Source organism: Canis lupus, chromosome 2, assembly GCF_011100685.1.
Source record: "Canis lupus familiaris isolate Mischka breed German Shepherd chromosome 2, alternate assembly UU_Cfam_GSD_1.0, whole genome shotgun sequence".
In the NCBI taxonomy this organism is placed as follows: Eukaryota; Metazoa; Chordata; class Mammalia; order Carnivora; family Canidae; genus Canis; species Canis lupus.
Genome location: NC_049223.1, coordinates 72750442 through 72774275, shown reverse-complemented (window position 1 = coordinate 72774275; position 23834 = coordinate 72750442). Strand labels below are relative to the sequence as shown.

Sequence of the window (23834 nt, the reverse complement as noted above, 5' to 3'; positions counted from 1 at the left end):
CCAGGCCTAATCTTCAACTTGGGTGTATCTATTTAAGGTGTTTAGAGACACCCCCTACTCTTATCCCCATTGATATAGGTAGGTATTTCTGGCTGGAAAACATGCTGGGTCTGTCCTACCTATATAGATCCAATAGGATAGAATTGTGTCAGAAAGTGAATGAGCTGATTGAATCTGTTGTCCCACAAAGAGCTGAAAGAAAGCTGTGTTTGTAGCCAAATACTTGTGAATTGTATTTTGAACTTCCATTATTGGTGTACCTCTATATCTTGTCCTTTAAGGAGACAAAGGTTCTATCCTCCGTACACATTCAAACTCTTGAATATTAAAGGAGATGAACTTTTTAGTTGAGATGCCCAAGGCTCTAAATTCAGAGTCAACAACTATAACTTAGCCACAGTATCTATTTGGAAGAAAGCACAAATGTAAGTGCTTGTGCCATAGTGTGAACAGGTTACAGATAGGCAAGAAAAAAGATTCCACTATTAAAGAATGGAAAAGTCTACATGCTTATATATTTGAATCCCCCCCCCCAAAAAAAACAAGGGAATTCCCAACTATAGTATTGAAGCATTAGTTTTGGTGGTGTTGAATTAGATCTTGGCAGAGTATAACAGCACCGTCTTTTCCCAATGAAGGGTCTTTGTTCTGATTTTCTACACCACAGAGTACATATATTCATTGCTCCACACCTGGCCTGTCCCTTGGATCTCAAGTAGTACCACACTTATAAAGGTAGTGCATAGCTTTCATGGTGGTATTCACATTTTGCATATGGCAGAATCAAGGTTCTGAGGAAGATTAAATGACTTGCCCAAGGATTACTGGTCTGTACCACTACTTTTTCACAGTAACTGTTTTCCTTTGTGGCATACAGACCTGTACGCTTGGGTTTATGTTCATATTGGCCAGAGGCTATCAAAGCTTCAGGTTAATGAAATGCTTTTTATTTTGTAGCCATCCAGTCCAATGGATCAGATGGGCAAGATGAGACCTCAGCCATATGGCGGGACTAACCCATACTCGCAACAACAGGGACCTTCATCAGGACCGCAGCAAGGACATGGGTACCCAGGGCAGCCATATGGGTCCCAGACCCCGCAGCGGTACCCGATGGCCATGCAAGGCCGGGCGCAGAGTGCCATGGGTGGCCTCTCTTATGCACAGCAGGTAGATGATGACTCCAATTACCTTAACCCTTGTTGCTGTCCAGGATGTGGTCTTGAGCTGTAGAATCAGAATGAGTCTTTGGCATCTAAACGTCTCGAAAGGAGCATAGGCCAAGAGCTCAGTTGGCTACAATGCTACTTACAAGGCCAAGATTGTGGGCATCATCCCATGTATGCACAAAGAAAAACTGCTCCCTGGCCACAGGCTGTACATATCTGTGTCCTTTGACCTGGTTGGCCTGCTGATACCCACTGAGTAGTGATCTCTGAAGGAGGTGTGGAAAAAAGGCAGGAGCTGGGCACCTATCTACTACAATCAAGAAAAGCCCTTTATTGTGTGCCCTGGGGATGGAAAGGGCCTTTGATGTTTCCTGAAGTCTTCAATATATAGCATCTGATTTTAAATGATTAGGAGGGACTGGGAATAGAAGAAAAGCGGAAGATTGAACAGTAGTGATGCTAACAGTGCTGTTAAAAATGTTAAGATTTCCCTCATCTCCTTTTGTCTGGCCATCTGCACCATTATCTTTTTATTGTCATTTTTTGTTTTGACAGCATTTTCTATCATTTATATTTGAGTAATACTCATACTGAAAACGGAGATGGATAGAATATAAAGCCTAACTTTACTTCTAAGAATTCTAGCAAAATATGCCCTTAAATGTGGAAAATAGGATACTGTCACTTTAGGGAGTTTTTTGTTTTTTGGGGGTTTTTTTCCAATGAGAAGATGGAGAGATGGGTGGATATTATTGGATGTTTTTTTTTTCTTTTGGCCAATTTATCAAATACACACACCCCACCTTGCCCCACCCTGCAAATGCTAGAATTGTGCCTGGTACAAGTAAGCAGGTAGGCTCTCAGATATTTTTTTAATGAAGACTGAATGAAAAGAGAACCAGAGTAGCTTAGTGATTTGCATGCTGTCTGGGTTACTAAACCCTAGGTTTTCAGTCGCCTTAGCCAGGCTGCTATTGACTATTTGTTGTGGCTAGGATATAGATTCCTAATGCTTATAGAACAGTCTTAAACCATGGTAAAGAGGAAGTTCATTGGTGAAAACGGCTGCTCTTGAACTCTTGTTAAGTTGCCCAAATGTTAGTGTAAGTTTTCTGTGAATGAATGCAGTCCACTTGTAGACAAACCAACTAGTAACCCAGCTGGGCTGTCCTTCCTGGCTCGGTTTAGAAAGGCATAGTAGGAAAAACCATGGATCTTCTAGATGGGAGGCTTGGCATACCTGCTTTTTATACTCCTCCTCAGACTGTAGCTTCTGACGGAATACCTTTATTCATCCAGAAGAGTCTGTGCTAAAAGTATCCTTTCCTTTTCTACAGATTCCTCCTTATGGACAACAAGGCCCCAGTGGGTATGGTCAACAGGGCCAAACTCCATATTACAACCAGCAAAGTCCTCACCCCCAGCAGCAGCAGCCGCCCTACTCCCAGCAGCCACCGTCCCAGAACCCTCACGCCCAGCCTTCCTATCAGCAGCAGCCACAGTCTCAGCCACCACAGCTCCAGGCTTCTCAGCCTCCCTATTCCCAGCAGCCATCCCAGCCTCCGCATCAGCAGTCCCCAACTCCATACCCCTCCCAGCAGCCCACCACCCAGCAGCACCCCCAGAGCCAGCCCCCCTACTCACAGCCACAGGCACAGTCTCCCTACCAGCAGCAGCAACCTCAGCAGCCAGCCTCCTCGACGCTCTCCCAGCAGGCTGCATACCCTCAGCCCCAGTCTCAGCAGTCACAGCAAACTGCCTATTCCCAGCAGCGCTTCCCTCCGCCGCAGGTAAGGTGGCCCTGCCTCTCGCCCTTCCCCGTGTGTGACCACAGGCAGCTCGGGGCTTGGTGTCAGGAGGACTTTGCCATACAAATTGGTTCTCTAATGTGCACTTAAAAACCAATTAAACTCTGGGTAAACATGCTAACTAGATTGATTGAACTAATAAAGGCATAACCTTCTTAACTGCATAAAATACCTGTGGCTCTTCTTACTGATGAAGAAATAAGGCAATGGAAAATTACATAGACAGATAAGAAACTAAAGATAATGGGACTGTTTTTGTTTTTATTTTATAACCTAGCATTCAGAACTTGATCATCCAAGTGAGTGTTTTTTTTTTTTTAAAGTTACTTTAGGAGGCTATACTGTACTTTCATTCCAACTGCCATCACATTCTGCTATTGCTCAAAATATTTTGGACCCCTTCATTTGAAATTGCCATCAGAGCTCACATTACATTCTTTAGAATATTCTCAGTGGTGGCAAGTCCTTTCATTTGTTAAAGGTGGATTTGATTTTAGGAAATAGCGAAAATACGTTTGTAGCCATGTCTCTGAATAAGGTAGATGAAGAAGCCTAAAAATAACAATTTGGGCTTTATTCTTTAAAGAGCAAAAATGAGAAGAAGTACCCGAGTCCTGACAGGTCCACTAATGATTCTGGCCATTATTGGAATAAATATCTTATCCTAAGGCAATGTCTTTGAAGGAAGCAGTACTCATTTTAATGCAGAGATTCTACCATGAGGTTGTTTTTTTGGTTTTGTTTTTTAATTGCTTTCATTCCTTGATGGATAAAACTTCTAGTTAGCCATACTTCAGCATTTAACCCCAAGGAATAGCTATCTGTGCTGATAGATGGTCAGCAGTGCTGTTCAGAGTCTTAATCCACTATTGACATTCTTTTTTTTTTTTTAATTAAGCCAGCAACTTTGTTTTTAAGTTTTTATTCTAATTCCAGTTAACATAGTGTTAAATTAGTTTCAGGTGTACAGTATAATGATCGAACAATTCCATATGTCACCCAGTATTCATTGATATTCTTGTCTTATGAGCCATACCTTATATTTTTCTGCTTTCAGATAATATAGAGGGCACTTGGGGAGTTTCTTGCTCCCACCTGTCCTCCGTGAGACAGTCAGTCCTATAGCCCTTTTACCATGAAGCAAGCTTGCCTGGTTTACCAGTACCAGGCCTTCACAGCATTTGTTTTTCTTATTTTAGGAGTTATCTCAAGATTCATTTGGGTCTCAGGCATCCTCAGCCCCCTCAATGACCTCCAGTAAGGGAGGACAAGAAGATATGAACCTGAGTCTTCAGTCAAGACCCTCAAGCTTGCCTGTGAGTATTCTTGCCAACCTCTGAAAGGTGATGGAGCAGAGAAAAAAAGCAAAGAAAACTGGTTTCTGGTTGGATGTTTTGGTGGTGTGGCCTAAATAAACAATGAGCTATTTCTTGAATTCAGGTTGAAAATTCTAAATAGAAATTTATGGATAACTTGTGGAATGTCTGTTTTGGCTTGCTGCCTGGGAAGTAGGTTTGGTGATCTCTGTAGAGTTTTTTTAATTTTGTGTTTTGTTTTTTAAATCTTGGGCTCTGAGGCATGGACCAGGTAAGGGACAGAGAAGATGAAGATGTTATAAGCTCTGTCTGCTCTCCATCAAAGTTGAGCGAAGTTTTAGGGTTATTTTGACCTTACTTTTGAGGGCTAAATTTTTAGGGTTTTGTCTTAATGTTTGGCTAGGAGGTAGGATCTGGGGTGCATCCAGCATGGAATGTCACACTGATCATGGGCTGAGTAAAAGCAGTTTTTCTGGTCCTTTGTGTGAATAGGTTCTTTTGTCTAGTGGAGTGCTTGGTGCCCAGATGCTTGATTGGTGTTTATGGATGGACTGACTGTATCCTGAGAAAGGCAGTATGGTCTGATGATGAAAAGCTTGGGCTCTAGAGCCAGAGTTCCTGAGTCTGCATTTTGACTCTGCCACTAACTCTGTAGCCTTGGGCAAGTCACTTATTAACCTTCCCATGCCTTCTTTTTTGCATCTGTAAAATGAACCTAAAGAACCCACTTTGTGGGGTGGTTATTAACATGAGATAGATCAAAATAGAGTGTTCATGCATTGTGGGCACTGCATTAATGTCAGACATTCTCATCCTCTCCTCAGAGGACATAGGGACTATATTTGATACCTGAGAGATAGTACCAACTAGATAATAGTAGACAGGTTCTGGGAACATTTACCCCTAGTCTTAGCTCTAGTGGTATATGTGAACAAGTTACACAGGCTCTGAAAGTTAATCTACTGGGCACAGGAATGAAATGGGCTACTCTAAAATCTAATAAGATAGTTGGTAGCAAACCTTCCATTACAAATCCTGCTTTAGTAAATAGAAATTCAGCCATACATGTCTAGATAAGTCTTTTGAAATCTTGATTCTACTCAAAGGTTTCTCTTTAGTTCTTCTGACTTGGGAGAAAATGGTTTCTGGATTTTTAAGGAATAGGTAGGAGGCAAGAACTCTCTTCATCACAAAGCCTCTTGTGGCTTTCCCTGAAGATCTCTGAGCATTACCTGGATAGGGCAAGGTCTACGGGATCCCTCAGTACCTGTTATAACAGGCATCTCAGGCCAGGGTGCATAGCCCCTGTCAGATGGGACCCTGAGACTGTTGACTCTCAGTTAAGGAATTGGGTGAGGGTATGTCTGAATAAGGCAATCCCTTGTTGTTCCCTTTTCATTAATTACTGTTGCAGTCCTTTTCTGCATCCCAAACTTGACTGGAATGTGTTTTTTAACCTGATTCAGTCAGAAATGTAACTACTCCCTCATCATCTGTGGTCTGTAGCTAAATGAGTGAGGTGCAACTGTGGCAAGAAACCAAATCAGTGGATTTTTGTCAGTGTTTTAAGTTGTTCCCCATCAAAAAGTTTCTGCTTGCTCCTAGTAATCTTCCAGCAGAACTGTATTTGTTATTTTTCAGTCCTGAGAAAGCCTAGCATACAAACACATTGCATGTCTTCTAAGGGTTGAGAGCCTTGTATTGTCAAATCCAGGGCTTCTGATTTGACCTGCTGAAGTGAAGGCACTGGCAGCTTCGTGGGCCCAGGGGAGGATTGTTCCTGGGCAGCCTATCACAAGGAGCATTCCCAAGCTCAGGCTTCTACTATAGATTCATCCAAATGGGTCATTTGCTCTGTGGTAGAAGCTCTATGTGGGAGGTGAGCTGGCTGGGTTATTGGCATGTTGTTTGTTGAATTGCTTTTTATCCCTCTGCTACTTGGACTAAGAAACAAAAGGTGGTTATTCTTTGAAATTTTGGTTTGATGCCAGATTTGCCTAGCCAGGCTGGGAAACGGTCACATTTGAAGAAAGAAGTCGGGATTCCCTAGAAGAGGCCCATTCTTTTCTGAAGCAGTTGTGTCAAGGAATCCCTAGGTTTGCTGGTGCATTCCTTCACTCAGCAGATGTATATGGGGCACCTCTTTGTATTTGGCTCCAGAAGAGAAGCTAAGCCTCTCCCATTTTCACATTCCCCTCTTTGCTCATTCACCTTATCCATTTAGCCCTAAGGGCATTATGATTGTGACCCTTGATTTAAAGACTCATGATTTCTGATCCTGATTATTACAAAAATTAGATTTTGAGGAGTGTTTGCTCAGCTATTAATGCCAAACCATTTAGCTGCTTTTATCCTGGTTATGTTATCCCTCTATTTAAAACTTCTCAACTGTTTTTCATTAATCTTAGAATAAAATCCAAAATCCTTAATATTATATAAGCTGCCCCCCGCTTCTGATTTAGATCTGGAAGGAGGACTGAGACTACATTTCTAACAAATTCCTTGATACTGCTGATGCTACTAGACCAGGGGTGACACTTTGAGAACATCTACTTCATAATTCTTTGCCCTTTGCCTTGCTATGGACTTTGTCTAGGTTTTGTAAAGCCCCATGCTTTTTTCTGCGTCTAGATCTCTGCACAGGCCTTTCCTTTTGTCTAATACACATTTCCTCCTAACTCCTCTTATTCATATTTCAGACTACATCTTCAAGATTATTTCCTCAGAAAACTCCTTCCTGATCAAATGTCAAAACTCAGCCTAAATAACTGCTCTGATGCCCTCACTGGCTAAAGGCAGTTTTTACCTAAAAACAAACAAACAAACAAACAAAAACCTCTGCAATATTTAAGACTTCTTAAAAGGTGTAAAGAATGATTTGGTGCCTCAGGACCCATCTTTAGAAAGCAGACCTTGGGGCGCCTGGGTGGCTCAGCGGTTTGGTGCCTGCCTTTGGCCCAGGGCATGATCCTGGAGTCCCGGGATCGAGTCCCACGTCAGGCTCCCTGCATGGAGCCTGCTTCTCCCTCTGCCTATGTCTCTGCCTCTCTCTATGTCTCTCATGAATAAATAAATAAAATCTTTAAAAAAAAAAAAAAAGAAAGAAAGAAAGCAAGCAGACCTTGCTAACATAGGTAAAAGCACCTTATATAGCCCTCTGGGATCACTTCCCTACCCGTGTACCAAGAAAAATACTATCCTATATCTGAGGTTTGTTTGCTTCATGTCACCAGAGCAGTTTGCTAATACCTCTACATTTGGGTCTCTTCATTTGATGGTAAGCTTGGGGGAGCAGGCACTGTGTTACTGATCTATGTGCCCCTAACACCTATCACATGATGCCCCAGACCAGTGGTTCTCTACCTTGGCTGCATCTTAGAATTACCCGAGGAGCAAATGATCTTTCAAAACCAATGGCCAGGGGATGCCTGGGTGGCTCAGTGATTGAGCATCTGCCTTTGGCTCAGGTCGTGATCCTGGGGGCCCTGGGATCAAGTCCCATGTCGGGCTCCTTGCATGGAGCCTGCTTCTCCTCCCTCTTCCTATGTCTCTGCCTCTCTGTGTCTCTCACGAATAAATAAAATCTTAAAGAAAAAAAAAAAAAAAAAAACAATGTCCAGGGTTCACAGAGTTCTGAATCATTTGAGGGGCTGGGGGAACTTGGGCTCTGCTATGGTTAGAAGCTGTGATTGATTTGTAGCCCTGGTAGAGATTCATAATCCAAACTGTGTCAGCTTCCTTTGCTAAAACAGACTATCGTAGCACCCATGTTTTCAGTCAGTATTTATCTTAAGTGTAACTTCAATTATTTAACACAAGCTCAGTGTGGGCTGACTGTCTCTGTCTTGCTCTTGGCCATCATAGTGCATGGCATAAAGTAGTCTCTAATTCAGTGAACAAATGAACCTGAGCAGTATTTATTACATTGTTCATTCACAAAGTGTATGGCTGACAGGGGACAGCTTGACCATATTGTAAAATTGTTGTTTTTACTGCTAGGGCAAGGCAGGTATCACAGCCTTATAGGAAGGCCCAAACTTCATTTAGAGGACAGATGAATTTATTTATGCTTTCTAATAGTTGCTTTAAGAAGGGGTTAGGGTTTGTCATCTATCTTATAAAGAGCCACTACTTCACCTTATGGTAAGAAAGTTCTTGTAAGGAATGGGTGAACAAACCTTTAGGTGTTTCTTTTCTTTTTTTCTTTTTTTAACTTTTATATATTTATTTTTTGAAGATTTTATTTATTTATTAATGAGAGAGAGAGAGAGAGAGCGCGTGAGCGGCAGAGACACAGGCAGAGGGAGAAGCAGGCTCCATGCAGGGAGCCTGACGTGGGACTTGATCCCGGGTCTCCAGGATCACGCCCTGGGCTGAAGGCAGCGCTAAACCACTGAGCCACCCGAGTTGCCCAAGGTGTTTCATTAAGTCTCTAATTTTCTTGAGCGTGGGGCAAAATCTTTAAGGGTCTTATCTGAAAATTGGTATCTGACTTTCAATTATAATCATTTCCGGGAATGACTTGGAATTGCATCTTTAAAAGCTTCTGTTTAGGGATCCCTGGGTGGCGCAGCGGTTTGGCGCCTGCCTTTGGCCCAGGGCGCGATCCTGGAGACCCGGGATCGAATCCCACATTGGGCTCCGGGTGCATGGAGCCTGCTTCTCCCTCTGCCTATGTCTCTGCCTCTCTCTCTCTCTCTCTCTCTCTCTCTGTGACTATCATAAATACATAAAAATTAAAAATAAAAAAAATAAAATACAAGCTTCTGTTTAAGTGATTCATTCAAGTATGTGTGGTTTCTCTAGTGAATGTTTCCCAATTTTTTTCTTACTGAGGCACATTTGTAAATTTACATTTTAGGCTTGAGATAGAGTTTCCATTCAGTGGTGGAAAATGGATATAGGATTGAAAGCCCAGATCTGGAAAGGTTAACCAGATCAGTGCTTCTCAAACTTAAGCATGCACTGAGAATCATCTGGAGATTAATTAAAACATAGATTACTGACCTCTACCCAGAGAGATTCTAATTAAGTGGGTATAAGGATGGGAGCTAAGAATTTGCATTTCCAGCAAGCTCTCAGGTGGTGTTGAAGTTCCAAAAACCATACTTTAATAACAGTGAGTTTAGGGATCCCTAGGTGGCAGAGTGGTTTGGCGCCTGCCTTTGGCCCAGGGCGCGATCCTGGAGACCCGGGATCGAATCCCACGTCGGGCTCCTGTTGCATGGAGCCTGCTTCTCCCTCTGCCTGTGTCTCTGCCTCTCTTTCTCTCTGTGTGTGACTATCGTAGATAAATAAAACATTAAAAAAAAAATAGTGAGTTTAGGTAGTAGCCCTTTGAAAAGAGAAGGAAAAAAAATTACTAGACTAGGAAACCACAGTGGTAACCGAATATAACAGTGGTGACTCTTGGTGATCTGGAGGGAAGGCTATGGCTTGAAAATGGTGGAAAGAAAAGAGACTTGAGAGAAACACTGTGTGTAGTCTTTGCACTTTCAGTACCACCCTGGAAGTTTTCCATGTGGCACACATCACTGGATCCCTTCCAAAAGTTGGTCATCTCCTCCTAGTCTACCTCAGAAATGGCTTTCGAATCTGGCTTCCCCTGTCCTACCCATTGCCCCTGCCCCCCTTTTTAAAGGCCCCTTTTACCTCCTACCTAGTGCCTTGCCCCTGGTGGTTCTGTTTATTTTCCTTCCATAATCATCAGACTAGTCATCTTAAAAAAAATCAACCCTGGGGGCACCTGGGTGGCTTAATTAAGTGACTCTTCTTGGTTTGGGCTCAGGGTCCTGAGATCGAACCCTGCATCATCATCTGGCTCCCCACTTGGTGGGGAGTCTGCTTCACTCTCTCTTTCTCTCTCTCTCTCTCTCTCTCAAATAAATAAATCTTTAAAAAGAAATCTGGCAAGTTAACATTACTGCTTTAAAAACCTCTGACTAGGGGGATTCCCTGGGTGGCTCAGCAGTTTGGTGCCTGCTTTTGGCCCAGGGCGCGATCCTGGAGTCCCGGGATCAAATCCTGCGTCCAGCTCCTGGCATGGAGCCTGCTTCTCCCTCCTCCTGTGTCTCTGCCTCTCTTTCTCTTTAAAAAACAAAAACAAAAACAAAAACAAAACAAAACCTCTGACTACCTGTTGCCTATAGGTTTAAGCCCAAGGGTGATACAAGTTCTTTTGTGATCTGGAGGATGAGAATATTTAAAACAAAAACAAACAAAAAACAGTGGATAAGGTTCCTGTCCCTCGAGTAAAAGCTAGCACACTGTTTGCTGTGGGTATTCTATAGAAGGCAGACAGGCATTAGACAAGGGTTAGACTTTGATGCCTTCTGAGAGGTAGCCTGTGATATGACATGGTTGCTGCCCTTGAGTATCCTCTTTGTTTCGTTAATAAAACAAATAGAAGAATGTATGCCTGAGTGTTACAATGGGTGCTTTCTGAAAATTTGGTCAAGTCGGTGATCATTTATGTCTGAGTAGTTGAGGGCAGAATTTAAACATCATGGCAGAATTTAAAATGACCTTAGTTATGGACATACTTGGGAGGTTGGAAAGGAAAAATCTAGCCTGAGCAGAGGCCAGATAGGGGTGGGGTATAGTATAGCTGATACTGAGGGATTGATGAGATTAGGCTTCTAGGGGGTAGGGAGTAACAGAAAGGAGAGCTAGATTACAGGGGTTAGGGCCCTAGTGGGCCTACTAAGCCATATGAATTTGATCTTACAGACCTGCAGATAGGCTATTGGAGCAGTAACATGATAAAAATAACGTTAAAAAAACAATCCATTCGTGTATAGTGTGGTTTGCAAAGGAGAGAGTCTGGAAGCAAGGGAAGAAGTTCAACTGTTGGAATAATTTTGACGAGAGGTATGGAGTTGTTCCCCTCTGTCTCTTTGCATAGCCAGCCTAGTCCCAGCTCTGATTTGTGCAGGAAAGACTATAGACCTGAGATGAGGTGGGGAGAAAGATCTCATTGACAAAAATAGAAAGGTTAATAGGAAAACACATTTTTGGAGGAGAAGGTAAGTTCCATGTAGTGAAATGTTTAAAGACAAATGTTTAGCTGCTAGTTGGAGATAGGAGACTGGAAGTTGGTTAAGAGTGGAGTCTGGTTCGAGTTGGGGAGATGTCTGTCTGTGGTGTAATTCATAGTTAACAATGGAATGAAGGAGGCCTCCCAGGCCATGGCTTATGGAGAGAGGAGCCAGTGAGAGCCCTGGACAGTGCCTTTGCCCAGCAAATAGCTGGTGAGCTTGAAGGAGGACCAGGATTATCATATTTATGAAAGCCAAAAGAAAGGGGGAATGGTCCACATCACATTTATATTTCAAAGAGTATAAAGTTGGATTTGTCAGGCAGCAGGTTATTGGGATCCTTTATAGATGTGGAGAGGACCTGATTTCTGAGGGCTAGAGGAAAGGAAATAAACCGGGAAAGGTATAAAGACAAAGAGCATTCTTGAAAGGCATTGAAGGGAGGGGGCAGCTGAATCAGCCCAAATTCCTCCACTTCATCTGAAGACCCGCATGTGTATAAGGCAGATAGATAGAAGGGTGGAGATGCTGGCAGAATATTAGGAGGGTATAAACAGACTTCTCTTTCAGGAGTTGTGAAGGAAAGCAATCAAGGGCACTCCCTGGGTTAGCTCACAAAGGACACTATACCCTTGACTGGAAAAGTCTTAGAGACTGCTGTCAAAGTGCTGGATCATACTTGTTTCTTCTGGTTAGGTAGGAGTGGAGGTTATTGATGCTGGATATTAGGTGGAGAAGAGGATTAGGATTTTTAATGTTCGTTAAATTAATTACAATTTTTTTCCTTTAAATCACTTGGGTTTCCAAGCCCCTCCTTTAGATTTCACTTAATAACACTGTAGCTATTAGCTAGCACTCATGTTTTACTACTGTGATGTTCTCAGAACTTGGGTTACAGTGATCTGGAAAGAGGAAATGGGAGGGGAACTATGTTGTTCCTGTAGAATCCAGATATTAAGAGGGCAGGAGTGAGGCCAGGAACAGAGCTTACAGGCAACACCAATCCTCCTAGAAGAGCAGGAATTGAAACATACCTAGTAACCACTCCTTTTTCGTATTAGAAGAAACTAAGAGGAGGGGTGCCTGGGTGGCTCAGTCAGTTAAGCATCTGCCTTTGATTCAGGTCATGATCTCAGGGTCCTGGGATTGAGTCCCATGTCAAACTCCCTGCTCAGCAGGCATCCTGCTTCTCCCTCTCCCTCTGCCCCTCCTCTCTGCCCATTTTCTCTCTCTCTCTCTGATAGACAGAGAGAGATAAAACCTTTTTTTTTTTTTTTAGATAGATAAAATCTTAAAGAAGGAAACTAACGGTCAGAACTAGGATTTTAGTCCAGCTCTATCTGATATTTCAAATTAAGTATTTCCTCTAGCATCCCACCCAGCAGAAGAAAGGCTTGGACAATCTTAATCCTCTCTTCAAGGTCAGCCAAAAGCCTCAACCCCTATACCATCTAATATTTACTAGACTTGTCCTGAAGGGATTTCACTTTTGTTTTCCCTGGATTTCTTGTCATGGAGGCACAGATGAGTTATGAAAAGGACAGCTGAGGTACAGGGAGGGGTGGGAGAGGGAACATGCCCAAACTGATAGGACGGGTCAGCTAGAGGAACTAGGGAATCACCTCAAAATGTGAAAAGTTGACTAGAGTTTGGTTCCCCTTGGGTTGGATGGAAGCAAGCCTTGTTCAGTGCTTTTCTTCTTAGAGCACAGTGTCCTGATTAATGCTGATGTTAATCAGGTAGATCCTTGCTCCTGAAAAAATGTGGTCCATTATCTAGCAGCACAGACATCACCTGGGAATTGTCTTAGAAATGCAGGTTCTTGGGTCCCGCACAGCTTTATTGAATCCCAACACCGTTAACAAGATCCCCAGGTGATTCATTTGTCTAATGGTTTAGAAGCAAGGAGTTAGACCCTGAGAACTGAGAGTAAAATTTTCAAATGAAATATCAAGCTGGGGACTTTGGAGTTTTACTGTGTCTAATAAAATTTCAAGAATCTCTGAGTGTGGGGGGATAGGAGTGGGAGACCACCACCTGTTGTTCTACAGTGCTCTGGGGGCCCTGGTTCCCTGTATCTACAGGCCTGACCCCATTGTGGGGCCATCTGCAGCTCCCAGCAGACCTGTGTAGCCTCTTCTCCAGCCTCTTGGGTGTGTCTCAAGCTCCTCACAACCCCCGGTCCTTCCTGCCATTGTCTTCTTGCTAAAGATGTCTGCCCACCTACCCTCCCACTCTCTTTGAATACCCAGCAGACTCCTACTGTGGCTTCAGAACCTAGCTGGAATACTTTCTCTGGGATTTCTTCCCCAGTTTCTTCATGTTGGCCCAGCATTATGCAGGCACCTCTGCTTGGACATCAGGTCTGCATCTAGTGCCTGTGCCAGGGCAGCTAGTCCCACTTGGTAAACCTGTGCTGGGCAGACCCAGGTTCTTGCTGCCCACCTGAGCTTGGGAACCAGCTTTTTGTTGTGTAGGCTTCCTGGGGGGAGTGACAGAAATCCTCTGAAGGTTTAAAAAATTGAAATGCTTGAAGGATTTAAATTTTACACTGTGTTGCCTTTTGTCATATTTCATGGTAAAAGGAAACAGGCCAACAGTTTTTGCCTAGGCTTTTGATGGCTTATTTTCAAGGGGGTAACAAAAATGCCACTAGCAATTTTGGTATTCAGAGAAGCTGGGCCTTTCTGAGGTTGGTGACCTGTTTTCTTTGTATCTGACTGGGTATCTATGCTTGCTCCCCTTGAATTGTAGCCCAGGTGCTCTTAAAAAGTCTCAGAAAGGAAATTCCCACCCCCTCTGTCATATCTGCCCAGACTGCTCAGAGCAGCGTGTACCTTGTGCAAGTAGCCATCCCTTCTCTAGAACGCTGGTTCTCTGGCAGGGCTAGCCAATCCGCTTCTCCATCTTAGTCACGCTGTTCCAGCCCTTGATACTGCCTGGTGCCTGCCAGAGCCTGTGCTGCTTGCAGCACATTACTGTATGCTTGTTCCTGGGCCCATTTCCTGTTTCTATTCTAGTCACTGGTGGCTCAGCTCTGCTTCCTGCCTGTGTGTCTCACACAGATTCCTCTTGCTAGAACCTTTTGTTTTCTTCAGAAGAACTTCAGTCTGAAAACTAACTGAGCCTTACTTCTGGTATGATGGCTCCTGGGATCAGTTAGCCCTTCTGAGGACTGGCAGGAAGTATACCTCTTTCCCACCTAGCAAACCATACCCCTTGGATTTGACCTTGTTCTTCAGTTTGTCCCTAGCCCCGCTACAGGAAGCTGGTGGCTCATTGCTTAGACCAGAAATTGCTACAAGAAGAGGAGCTGGGATTTTTTGTACCCAAACCTGTCTTCGTTCCTCAGCTGTGCAGTGTTGTCAGGACTGGTTCTTTTTCACCTGGAGCTTTACAAGCCTATTTCTTGCTACTGCAGAAGACACTTGGTACCCTTTTTATCCCAAACCTCCCTAAAGTCCAGAGAATACTTACATGGGGTTGGGCAGGTAATGCTATCCTCAGCAGAGTAAAAGCTTGCAGAGTATAGTGATGGAAAGAAAGCATGTGCTGACTCAGCCTTCTATCCTGTGTGAGCAGTTCAATAGCCACCACCCCCCCCCCCCCCGCCCTGGGGTTAGAGTGGGAGGGAGAAAGTACAGGGAGGTTTTAAAAAAGGGAAGAATTGAAGGAGCTTGTTCTGGACAAATGTATTGTAAAGTTCTAAGGCTCTTCCATCTTACCCATTTTCCCCAGAAGATGTCTTAGTAGAGAATATGCCTTGTGAATAATTCTGTCCTTCTCTCTTCTTCACAACTACTCTTTGGGGGATCATCTGATAATCCTGTGTCAGATGGAGTGGTTTCTATACCGAACCCTAGGCCTAGGTATGTTTAATAGAGAGGGATTTAATATAGGGAGTTGAGCTTACAAAATTGCTAGAAAGATTGAGGAAGCAAGCATGCTCTAGGCTTGTCCTTCAGGAGCAGGACCTAAAACTAGATTTGACCCACCAGGGAAACTCCTGTCTTTGAGCCACTATCATATTAATTGCCCTAAGTCTGCTATCCAGGGATTAGTAAGCTAGAGTCAAGAAGGAGCAGCTGCTGCCACCAGAAGCAGCATCCAGTTTACTGGAAGAGGAAGCCAAAATGCTGTTGTAGGAACAAGTAAAAGAGACAGAAATATGGTCTCTGCCATACTTTGATCTAATCTTGAGTTTGCTTCTAATTAGTAGAACCTGAATTGTATCTAAACCCATTCACAAGGGATTCTGGGAAATGTGGGTTTTTTTTTTTTTTTTTTTTTTTTTTTTTTTTTTTTTTAGCTTTTTAACCTCAGTGGGATGGAGGTAGCCTGAGCTAGTCCACAGAATATTCACTGCACCAACACAAAAATTACAACCATCCCCCTTATTCCTTACCTTACTTACATATGAGGAACCGAAGGCCCAGAAAGGGCAATGGACTTGCCCAAGGTCATTTAGTAAATCAGAACGTTCAGTTCCCTGACTTCTAGTCCAGTGTTTTCACTATTAGGACCAATTCCTATAAAGGATCGGTAAAGGGGCACCTGGGTGGCTCAGCGGTTGACCATTTGCCTTTGGCTCAGGTCATGATCCCGGGGTCCTGGGATTGAGTCCTGCATCAGGGTCCCTGAGGGGAGCCTGCTTCTCCCTCTGCCTGTGTCTGGGCCTCTCTCTGTGTGACTCTCATGAATAAATAAATAAAATCTTAAAGAAAAAAAAAAAGTATAGGTAAAAAGCTGAAGAGAAAGAAAAAATGCCATATTCTCTTCTCTTTGGAGAGGAGGAAGAGGTGTGTAGAAATGTGGGGCTGAGATTTCTGGGCAAAGGTAGTGATACTGTAGCTTCTGGATTTAGGTCTACTCTCCAGGAAGATGTAGGAAATATTCTGGAAGGAAGAAACCTCAAAAACTAGAATTTCCTACAATTCCTGAGTCAACATATGGATGAACTCAGTTGCCTTGGTGACCATGGCTTTCTTCCACCCCCTACCCTACTTCCCCCTCTCTCCTATTGGTGCTTTTATAACCTTCTGCAAAGCTGTTTGGGAGATTACCTCAGTGAAGTACATGCGCTGGCTTCTGCCATTGTCCTTCTCTAAAAAGACCAGCAAAATCAGAAAGCTAGCCCCCAGATGTGTGATTGCCAAGCTGTTTCTCATTTGTCCTTGGGGGTTAGAGGGGTATTGGGCTTTTCAAACAAGTAATAAACCAAGCCCTCCTAGAAATGCTATCCTTCAGAAGCCATGAGGACCCTCCTACACCAGAGTGAGAATCTGTTCCACCAAACTTGGTCCAGAGGGGAGGACCCCTGGTATATGGAGCTATATTAACATACCTGATAAATCAGGCATAGAATTCTGTTGTCTTTCTTTACCGCCCCATGTTTCTAACATATTTGGCATTCAACCTTTGGGGGCCAGTGCTTGCTCTCTTATGCCATCTACTTCCACAGCCTGAACTTCTCCATCTTCCCCAGTTGGTATCCACATGGAATTGGCTGGTATTGTGACATAGTCACTGATTGCCATTGGGCAGAGCTCACCTTCATATGGCTAGCTTGCTTCCCATTTGACCTTTCCCAAGGAAGCTAAGAAGCCAGGTCTTGTTGAAAGTGGAAACTAAGAGTTGAAGGCTCAAGCTGAGAGTCAGCCAACCTGCCCTTTAAGGCCAGCTTTGATATGGGAGGAATATTGAATATTGTTTATGGAGATAAGTGAAGGTAATTTCCTGACATTCTGGGGAAGGTAGAAGAAAAAGTTTGGACAAACGGGATCAGTGTTCAGAGGAACTCTTAAGAATAGTTGGTCATGGATGCCTGGGTGGCTCAGTGGTTGCGCATCTGCCTTTGGCTCGGCGTGATCCCTGGGGAGCCTGATTCGGGACTCGATTCTGGGACCCCAGGATCATGCCCTGAGCCAAAGGCAGACGCTCAATCACTGAGCCACCCAGGTGCCCCTCATCTTTTCCTTTTAGAACTTGACTGTGTCTTTCCTTGTGTTCAGAGTTGTTCTTCTGGTTTTGGGCGTTTGGGTTGATGCCTGTCTTTTCTGGCTTAAGATGCTATTTGTTCCCTATTTTCAGATGTTTCTTCCATACCTTCCCCCAAATCTTTGGATTTTATCTAAACCAGTAGGCCATAGTAGGGAAGACCACTGGCAAATATAAATTTAGGGGATTAAATGCCAAACCAAGGAGGCCATTGAGCTCTGTAGACCTTGGTCTAAGCTGTGTTCAGCACAGTGCCAACCTTGCCTTCCCTGTTTATGCACACTGCATCCTTGCTTGCTTTCTGGTTGCTATAATTCTGAGGGGCAGCTAGAGGAGGTGGAAGCCTAAGGCCACACCCCCTCTCCCTTAGACTTCTCATATCTAGAACTCTGACTTCTTTTCTGTTTCCTTCCTCTCCCCCTTTTCCCACCCTCCTTGCTCAAGTTCTAGGATTTCAGCTGATCATGGTGGAATAAGGTCTGTGTGGTTGGCTTTCCTAACAGGAAATGCTTAACTTGGGGAAAGTAGGGAGTTCCTAACTTCTTTGCTTTCTTGAGCTTTACAGTGCTCGTTTCCTGCTGGGATTAGAACAGCCCTATTCCATAAATATGCACTGTTCTTGACTGCTCTAACTCAGGCCCAGCTCTGACCCAGTTTCATTTTTTTTTTTCTTCCAGATTTGAGTCTGTTAGCTAGTGACCCTTAAAGCACTGTACATTTTTGGCCAAGAGGTGGTTTCTGACTAGTTAAGACATTCTCTCCTGGCCCAAGTGAGAAGCCTTTGCAGGGGAGGGGTGTGTGTCCAAGGCAGGTCAGGTAGGTAATACACCTGGTGGGGACTGTGACAAACTGGAAAACAAGGTTTCAACCAATCGCTACACTGTGGGAGTTCTAGGATCTTTTTCTCTTTCCCCCACAAGTTGGGAAACTAGAGTTTTTAATGTAAAATCTCAGAATTATTAGTAGGGTCTGTATGGGAGCCTTAGGCAATGGCACCTATGGGTCTGTCCCTGCAGCTTCGTGCGAACTGCCCATATAGCTTTGGCTCCCTTGGAGCTGGTATTTAGAATTTTTTGGCGGTGGGGGCCAGCTGTGGGGAGATACATCTACCCATTGCTGACTCCCCTTGTGTTTGGTGTTTGTTTTATTGGTTTGGGGAGTGGGAAGTGCAGGGGAGATGTTGGGCTGAAGCACTCAATGTGATTAAACCTCTAGCCGAGCAGATCTGTGGGAGCAGAATATCGACCCCTGGAAAATCAATGGCTGCTGCAGTGGCCGAGCTGCTGTTCGCAGGGGCTCCCACCGCGGGAGTGCAGGCAGCCCCATGGTCTTTCTTCTCCCCTTTCTTACTTCAGAAACGCCCTCGGCCCCCACCCAAAGGGGCAAACCTACCTCAAGAGATTTTGCCGAGGTAGATTAGAACAGCGGGTTCTTGTATTTTTGTAATTAGATTGAAATTTCTCCAGTGACACAGAGCCCCGCCTCCCGACAGCCTCCTTTCCAGACGTTCCTTCCCTGCACTGCAGTTCTATCAAGTGCTCTTACCCAAGTGGCCAGGGCCTATTTGGGGGTCGTACTTTGCAGTTTTAGACAGGAGAGTTTGTTTCCTCCATGCCAGCACCCAAGAATCCCCTCCATGTGGAGGTCTAGAGCTCAGGTATGGGATTATGGTGGGGGATCAAGGTTAAAGGAAAGAAGACTACTAGAGAATGGGTCTAAAGAGGATGCTTTTGAGTAGATTATTCATTGAATAACTCATCAAACATGTTGTCTTTTGTGTGCTTGGTGTTTTTCTGCTCACTGATAATTTAGGGGAGGATCTGGCCTGGTCCTGCTCTGGTCCTACAGGCAGAATCTGCACAGTGCCATCAGTCCTGCCACGGTGGGTCCAGAAGAGTCCTTGGAGGGGCTGTGAGCATTGTCCCTAGGGTGAAGGTGAAGGGCCAGGGAAGCTGTGCTGGCTGTGGAGGCGTTGTCCCCACAAAGCTCTTCCTGTCTTTGAAGTCTCCAAGGCAAAAAATGATTTTAGTCTATAGCTGCTGCACCTGTAGCTCAACTTCCAAGTAATTGGTCTTCCCACCCAGTTCTCTTCAGGTGACCTGGAAGTGGACCATCCTGCTGTGTTATAGGAAAGCTCTGGTACCAGCCTTGGTGGATCACAACTGTGGACACAGGGTTGAAGCTTGCTTAGCTTCCCTCCACAAAGGAGCTTCCCCACCTTAGAGTTTGGGGAATGGGGCTCCTAAACAAGGCCTAATTGTCCTGCAGTTTGGAATGATAGCTGCAGGGCTGGATGAGGGTTTGAAATCGCCTGAGATGAGGCCATCTAGAGGCCAGGGATGTTTTGACTTCTCTCTCTGGGCCACACCCCTGTGTCTGATAATAGGCATAGAGCACATTCAGTGTGAATACCAGCAAAGACCAGATACCAACCTTCACAGGACTTAGCTTCCAGAGGGTCTCCCTAGATTCTAAGTCACTCTCTCCCTCCCTATACATTAAGTACCCTTCTAGGGGATCCCTGGGTGGCTCAGCGGTTTGGCACCTGTCTTCGGCCCAGGGCGTGGTCCTGGAGTCCTGGGATCCAATCCCGCATCAGGCTCCCTGCATGGAGCCTGCTTCTTCCTCTGCCTGTGTCTCTGCCTCTGTGTGTGTGTGTGTGTGTGTGTGTGTGTGTGTATCTCTCATGAATAAATAAATAAAATCCTAAAAAAAAAAAGTACCCTTCTAAGGACCCAGAGGTAAGAGAAAGTACTATACCATTTAGTGTGGTGAAAGTAAGTAAGTTTAAATTGAGAGTTACAGATAAAAGGGCTGATTTGAAATAAATCACGAAAGGAGGTTTAGAAAGGAGAAATGGTTTATAGGAGGAGCGACTATGCAAGAGGAAGTGTGTAGCATTATAGACTTACATGGTTAAATTACCTAGTTTTACTCTTTCCTTCTACAGAGGAGCCAAGCAAGGCTTAGGGTGGTTTACTTGTTAAAGCCATGGATGTAGTAGTCACTCAGCATGTCCAGAGGCAGGTTGTGACCAGGCTTTGTTTGGCATATGGAACCCAGCTTCTGAGAGTGGCAAGCTTCTACCTTATAGTAGAAAGAGCGCAAGCTCTGGAATCAGAATATGGGTTTGAACTCCAGTTCTTCTGTATGATAGCTCTCTGTCCTTGGGCACATTTTTTAACTTCTGAGCTCCTGCTTTGGCAAAAAAACAGGGAAGATACATGCTTCTAGAAGATGGCTGTGAGAATTAAATGTGAGCCAGCTGTGTACCTGAGGGTTAAGCACATGAGAGTCCTATATTTGTTTCCCTTCAAGAGGGAGATACAAAGAGACTTCCTTTATTCTTCATTCCAGCACCCTTTGAATTTGGAGATTTGGTCTCCTTAAGTTTTATTTATGTTCTGATGTGTATATATATATAGGGGATTTCCTCTTAGAGGTGGGCCCCCAGAAAGCATTCTGGGTACCAGATGAGTTCTGACTCTTCTTTACTATGCATCCCCCACCAGGCAGCCAGAAGGTACTGGGAAGAAATGACCCATTATCCCCAGAATGATAGCCTATTGTGAAAAAGAGAAGAGGGGGTTTGGTGAGGGGCTTTTGGAAACTTCAGGTAGGGGTTAGGAAATCACATTCTCTTAGCCTTTCCCAGAGCACTTGCTGCTATTCCAAACTGTTGGTGTAGTTCAAGCAGGAGATGGTGTTTGGTCCTGAGCTAGAAAGATAGTGCCAGCTTCTGTGTCTTTCCTTTCCCCTTCTTAACCACCTGTTAGCCCCTGACTCAAAAGTACACCAGTACTAAGAGGCAGTTTGTTCTGTTTATTGATTCATTCTTGGCATTTCAGCCCGCACCAGATAGCCTGTTCTCTGGACAGGGACAGCAGCTCATCTGTTGAACTGTGACCACTCATTGGAGCAAGTGCAGTTCTGTAATTCTGGAGTCCCTACCAGTCTGGGGGTCAGATCCCTTAACTTGAATTTAACAAAGACTGCGGAAAAGAGGGCCTACGACTGAAGCTTTATTATATTGAATATTTTCTAGAAGTGTTTGGCAGAGATAGCCTCTTCTCCCCTGACCCTTGACAAATAAGTTGCTTAAGGAAGTCATTATGAAAAATCAGGTCTCAAAAAAAAAAAAAAAGAAAAGAAAAACCAGGTCTCCCCAAAACTTATTTACCTTAAGTAGTTACTATGTAATTATGTTTGCTGTACTTTTTCCTTGAAGTTTGTCTCCTTTCCTGCTGTCTGCCTTTCTTCAAGGGTCAGGTCTTCCAGTCTTTTCTGTATTCTTCAGGATTTCCTCCCATTCTCCAGCATGGGAGCAGCCTCCTGCTGTGGCTGTGGATCTGTTAGGTACACTGCTGGGAAAACACTTGATAAATGCCAATGCAGATTTGGTGATTTCAGTCTGTGCATTTGGGCTTTTTTCATTCAAGGAAAAGTCATTTAAGTAAGTGTGGCTGAATTGCAGGGTTCTCAACACACACACACACATACACACCCTCTAAGTATGTATGTAGGATTTACCTGGTTCCCTTGGTAGGTGGTTTCCCCGCCAGTAGTCAGCACAACTTGGCAAAAGTTCTTTTCAACTGAAAGAGGACAAGAACTCCATCTGGGGGTTAACAAAAGCTCCATTTCTCAAGGACTCATCCAAATTTATGAGAAAACTCTGAATTGAGCATTTCCGTGAGCCTGTTCTTTAGACTTGCCTGTTGATGTTATTTAATCTGCTCGGCAAAATGAACTGATGTCATTCTTGGGCTCTGTCAGGAGACTGTTTAAACTCCCTTCCTCTAACCCTGATCTGGTATCTTCCTGCTTAAAAATGTACTTCATCAAGCAGCCAATTCATGTTAGAACTTGCAGCCCTTCCTGTGAGAGCACTAGCAGGCCTCCCCCCACCCCACCCCCCAACGAGGTATGGACTGTGTGATTTCAGGCATGGTTTTGTTGTGGTGTGAAGAAAAGGTGTTAGCTGCCGAGTTCTGTTTGTCAGCAGAGCCTGACAAACCCATGCTGGCACTTGCTGGGGCTGGGCAACCAATCACAGCTGGAACGGTTATCGTCATGGAGTCCCTATGGGCTTCCTCTATCAGGTCACATCCCAAAATAACATTGGGCAGTATTTCAAGTGAAGAAACGAAGGCTTTCGGGGCTGTAGCCAGCCTGGAGTGTGAGATTCTGTGTGAAATAGTTGGACCTGCTCCAGCGCTTTTGATCTGCATGGTAGATGAGCAATAAAATGCATGAAACACGTTGGAAACACGTGAGGAAATTCTCCCTGGCCCTGCTGCTTCTTTGGAACTGGCAGGGCACTGAGTGGGCTGATCCTCACCTCCCATCTCTCAGCAGGATTATGCTTGGAAGAGAGCAAACCCGGAAAAAGAGATCTTTCCACTTAGGGGCAGTGCTACAATTCTTTCAGTAGACCTCCTGGAAGGTACTTGTTAGGTGGGCCCTTTTGGAAGAATTGAGACACCCTGACTTTTGAAATGCTAAAAGTGGCCCCCACCAGGGAGAGTGGGGGCTTGGGTTGATTGAACTTTGTGTGATAGGTGTGTTGTGGAAAGCCAAACTTGTTCGGTACATTGAGGTCTGACTCAACAACCAGACATCCGGCTTTTTGTGGAACAAAAGACCTGAAAAACTGGCTTTTTGTGGGGTAGAAAGCAGAGGTGTGTCCTGTGTAATAAAAGGATATGGAGTTCAGAGCAGTATCTGTTCATGTAGATAGAGGGGAGACACTTCTTTTGGAGTCTTCCTCCCCACTAGTCCCTCCCATTTCCCAGTGAAGACATATACTGTGATAAAGCTACTGGAACTGATTGATACTTCTTACATCCTACACTGCTGTGTATTGTCAATCTCTCATTCCAGGCTGCTACTGCTGGTACTGCGTATTCTATATGGCCCCAACCCTTTGTTTCCAGGGGAGTTTCATGCATACGGCCCAGGGGTACCACCAACTCAAATTTGTCCAGTCCACCTATTGTATAACTGAGAAAGCCAGGCAGTTTGTTGCCAGCTTGTCTAGGGCCACAACTGATAAGTACCAAGAACTAGGCCTCGGTCTTCTAACTCAGAGGTGTGGTATCATATAGTATAGTATCACAGCATAATGGAGAGAGAAAGAACATAGGCTTTGGGGTTCAGGAAATCAGGGTTTGAAATCTATTTTCTACCACTTACTTGCTGGATAACTTGGGCACATAACCTAATCTCTCTGAGCAGCAGCATGCGCATCTTCAACATGTTAATGGTAGTAGTACCTGCTTTCAAGAATGGTAGAAAATTAAGGAACTCCATAAAGTGTCAGGCCCATCATACATGCTCAAATGGTAAATGGCAAACGATCTGTCCCTTCCTATGCTAACATTCTAGTTCTAATAAAAATAAACAAAAAAAAAACTTTTTTTTTTTTTTTTTTAAAATCACCTACCCCCATGCTATAACTTGCCATCGCCTGAAAATGACAATTTGAGAGATTGGCCTCAAACCAGC

At 44.3% G+C, this 23834-nt stretch overlaps 1 protein-coding gene across 5 annotated transcripts in view; it reads left to right on the top strand.

The window, feature by feature from the left end:
- The window catches only part of ARID1A (AT-rich interaction domain 1A), a 69520-nt gene that overhangs the window by 23890 nt on the left and 21796 nt on the right, over positions 1-23834 (top strand). For all 5 annotated transcript variants that reach the window (XM_038531446.1, XM_038531443.1, XM_038531448.1 and 2 more), the window contains exons 2-4: positions 958-1170; positions 2507-2959; positions 4177-4293. In XM_038531446.1, the coding sequence (XP_038387374.1) occupies positions 958-1170; positions 2507-2959; positions 4177-4293 (783 nt within the window). The remainder of the gene's footprint in view (positions 1-957; positions 1171-2506; positions 2960-4176; positions 4294-23834) is intronic.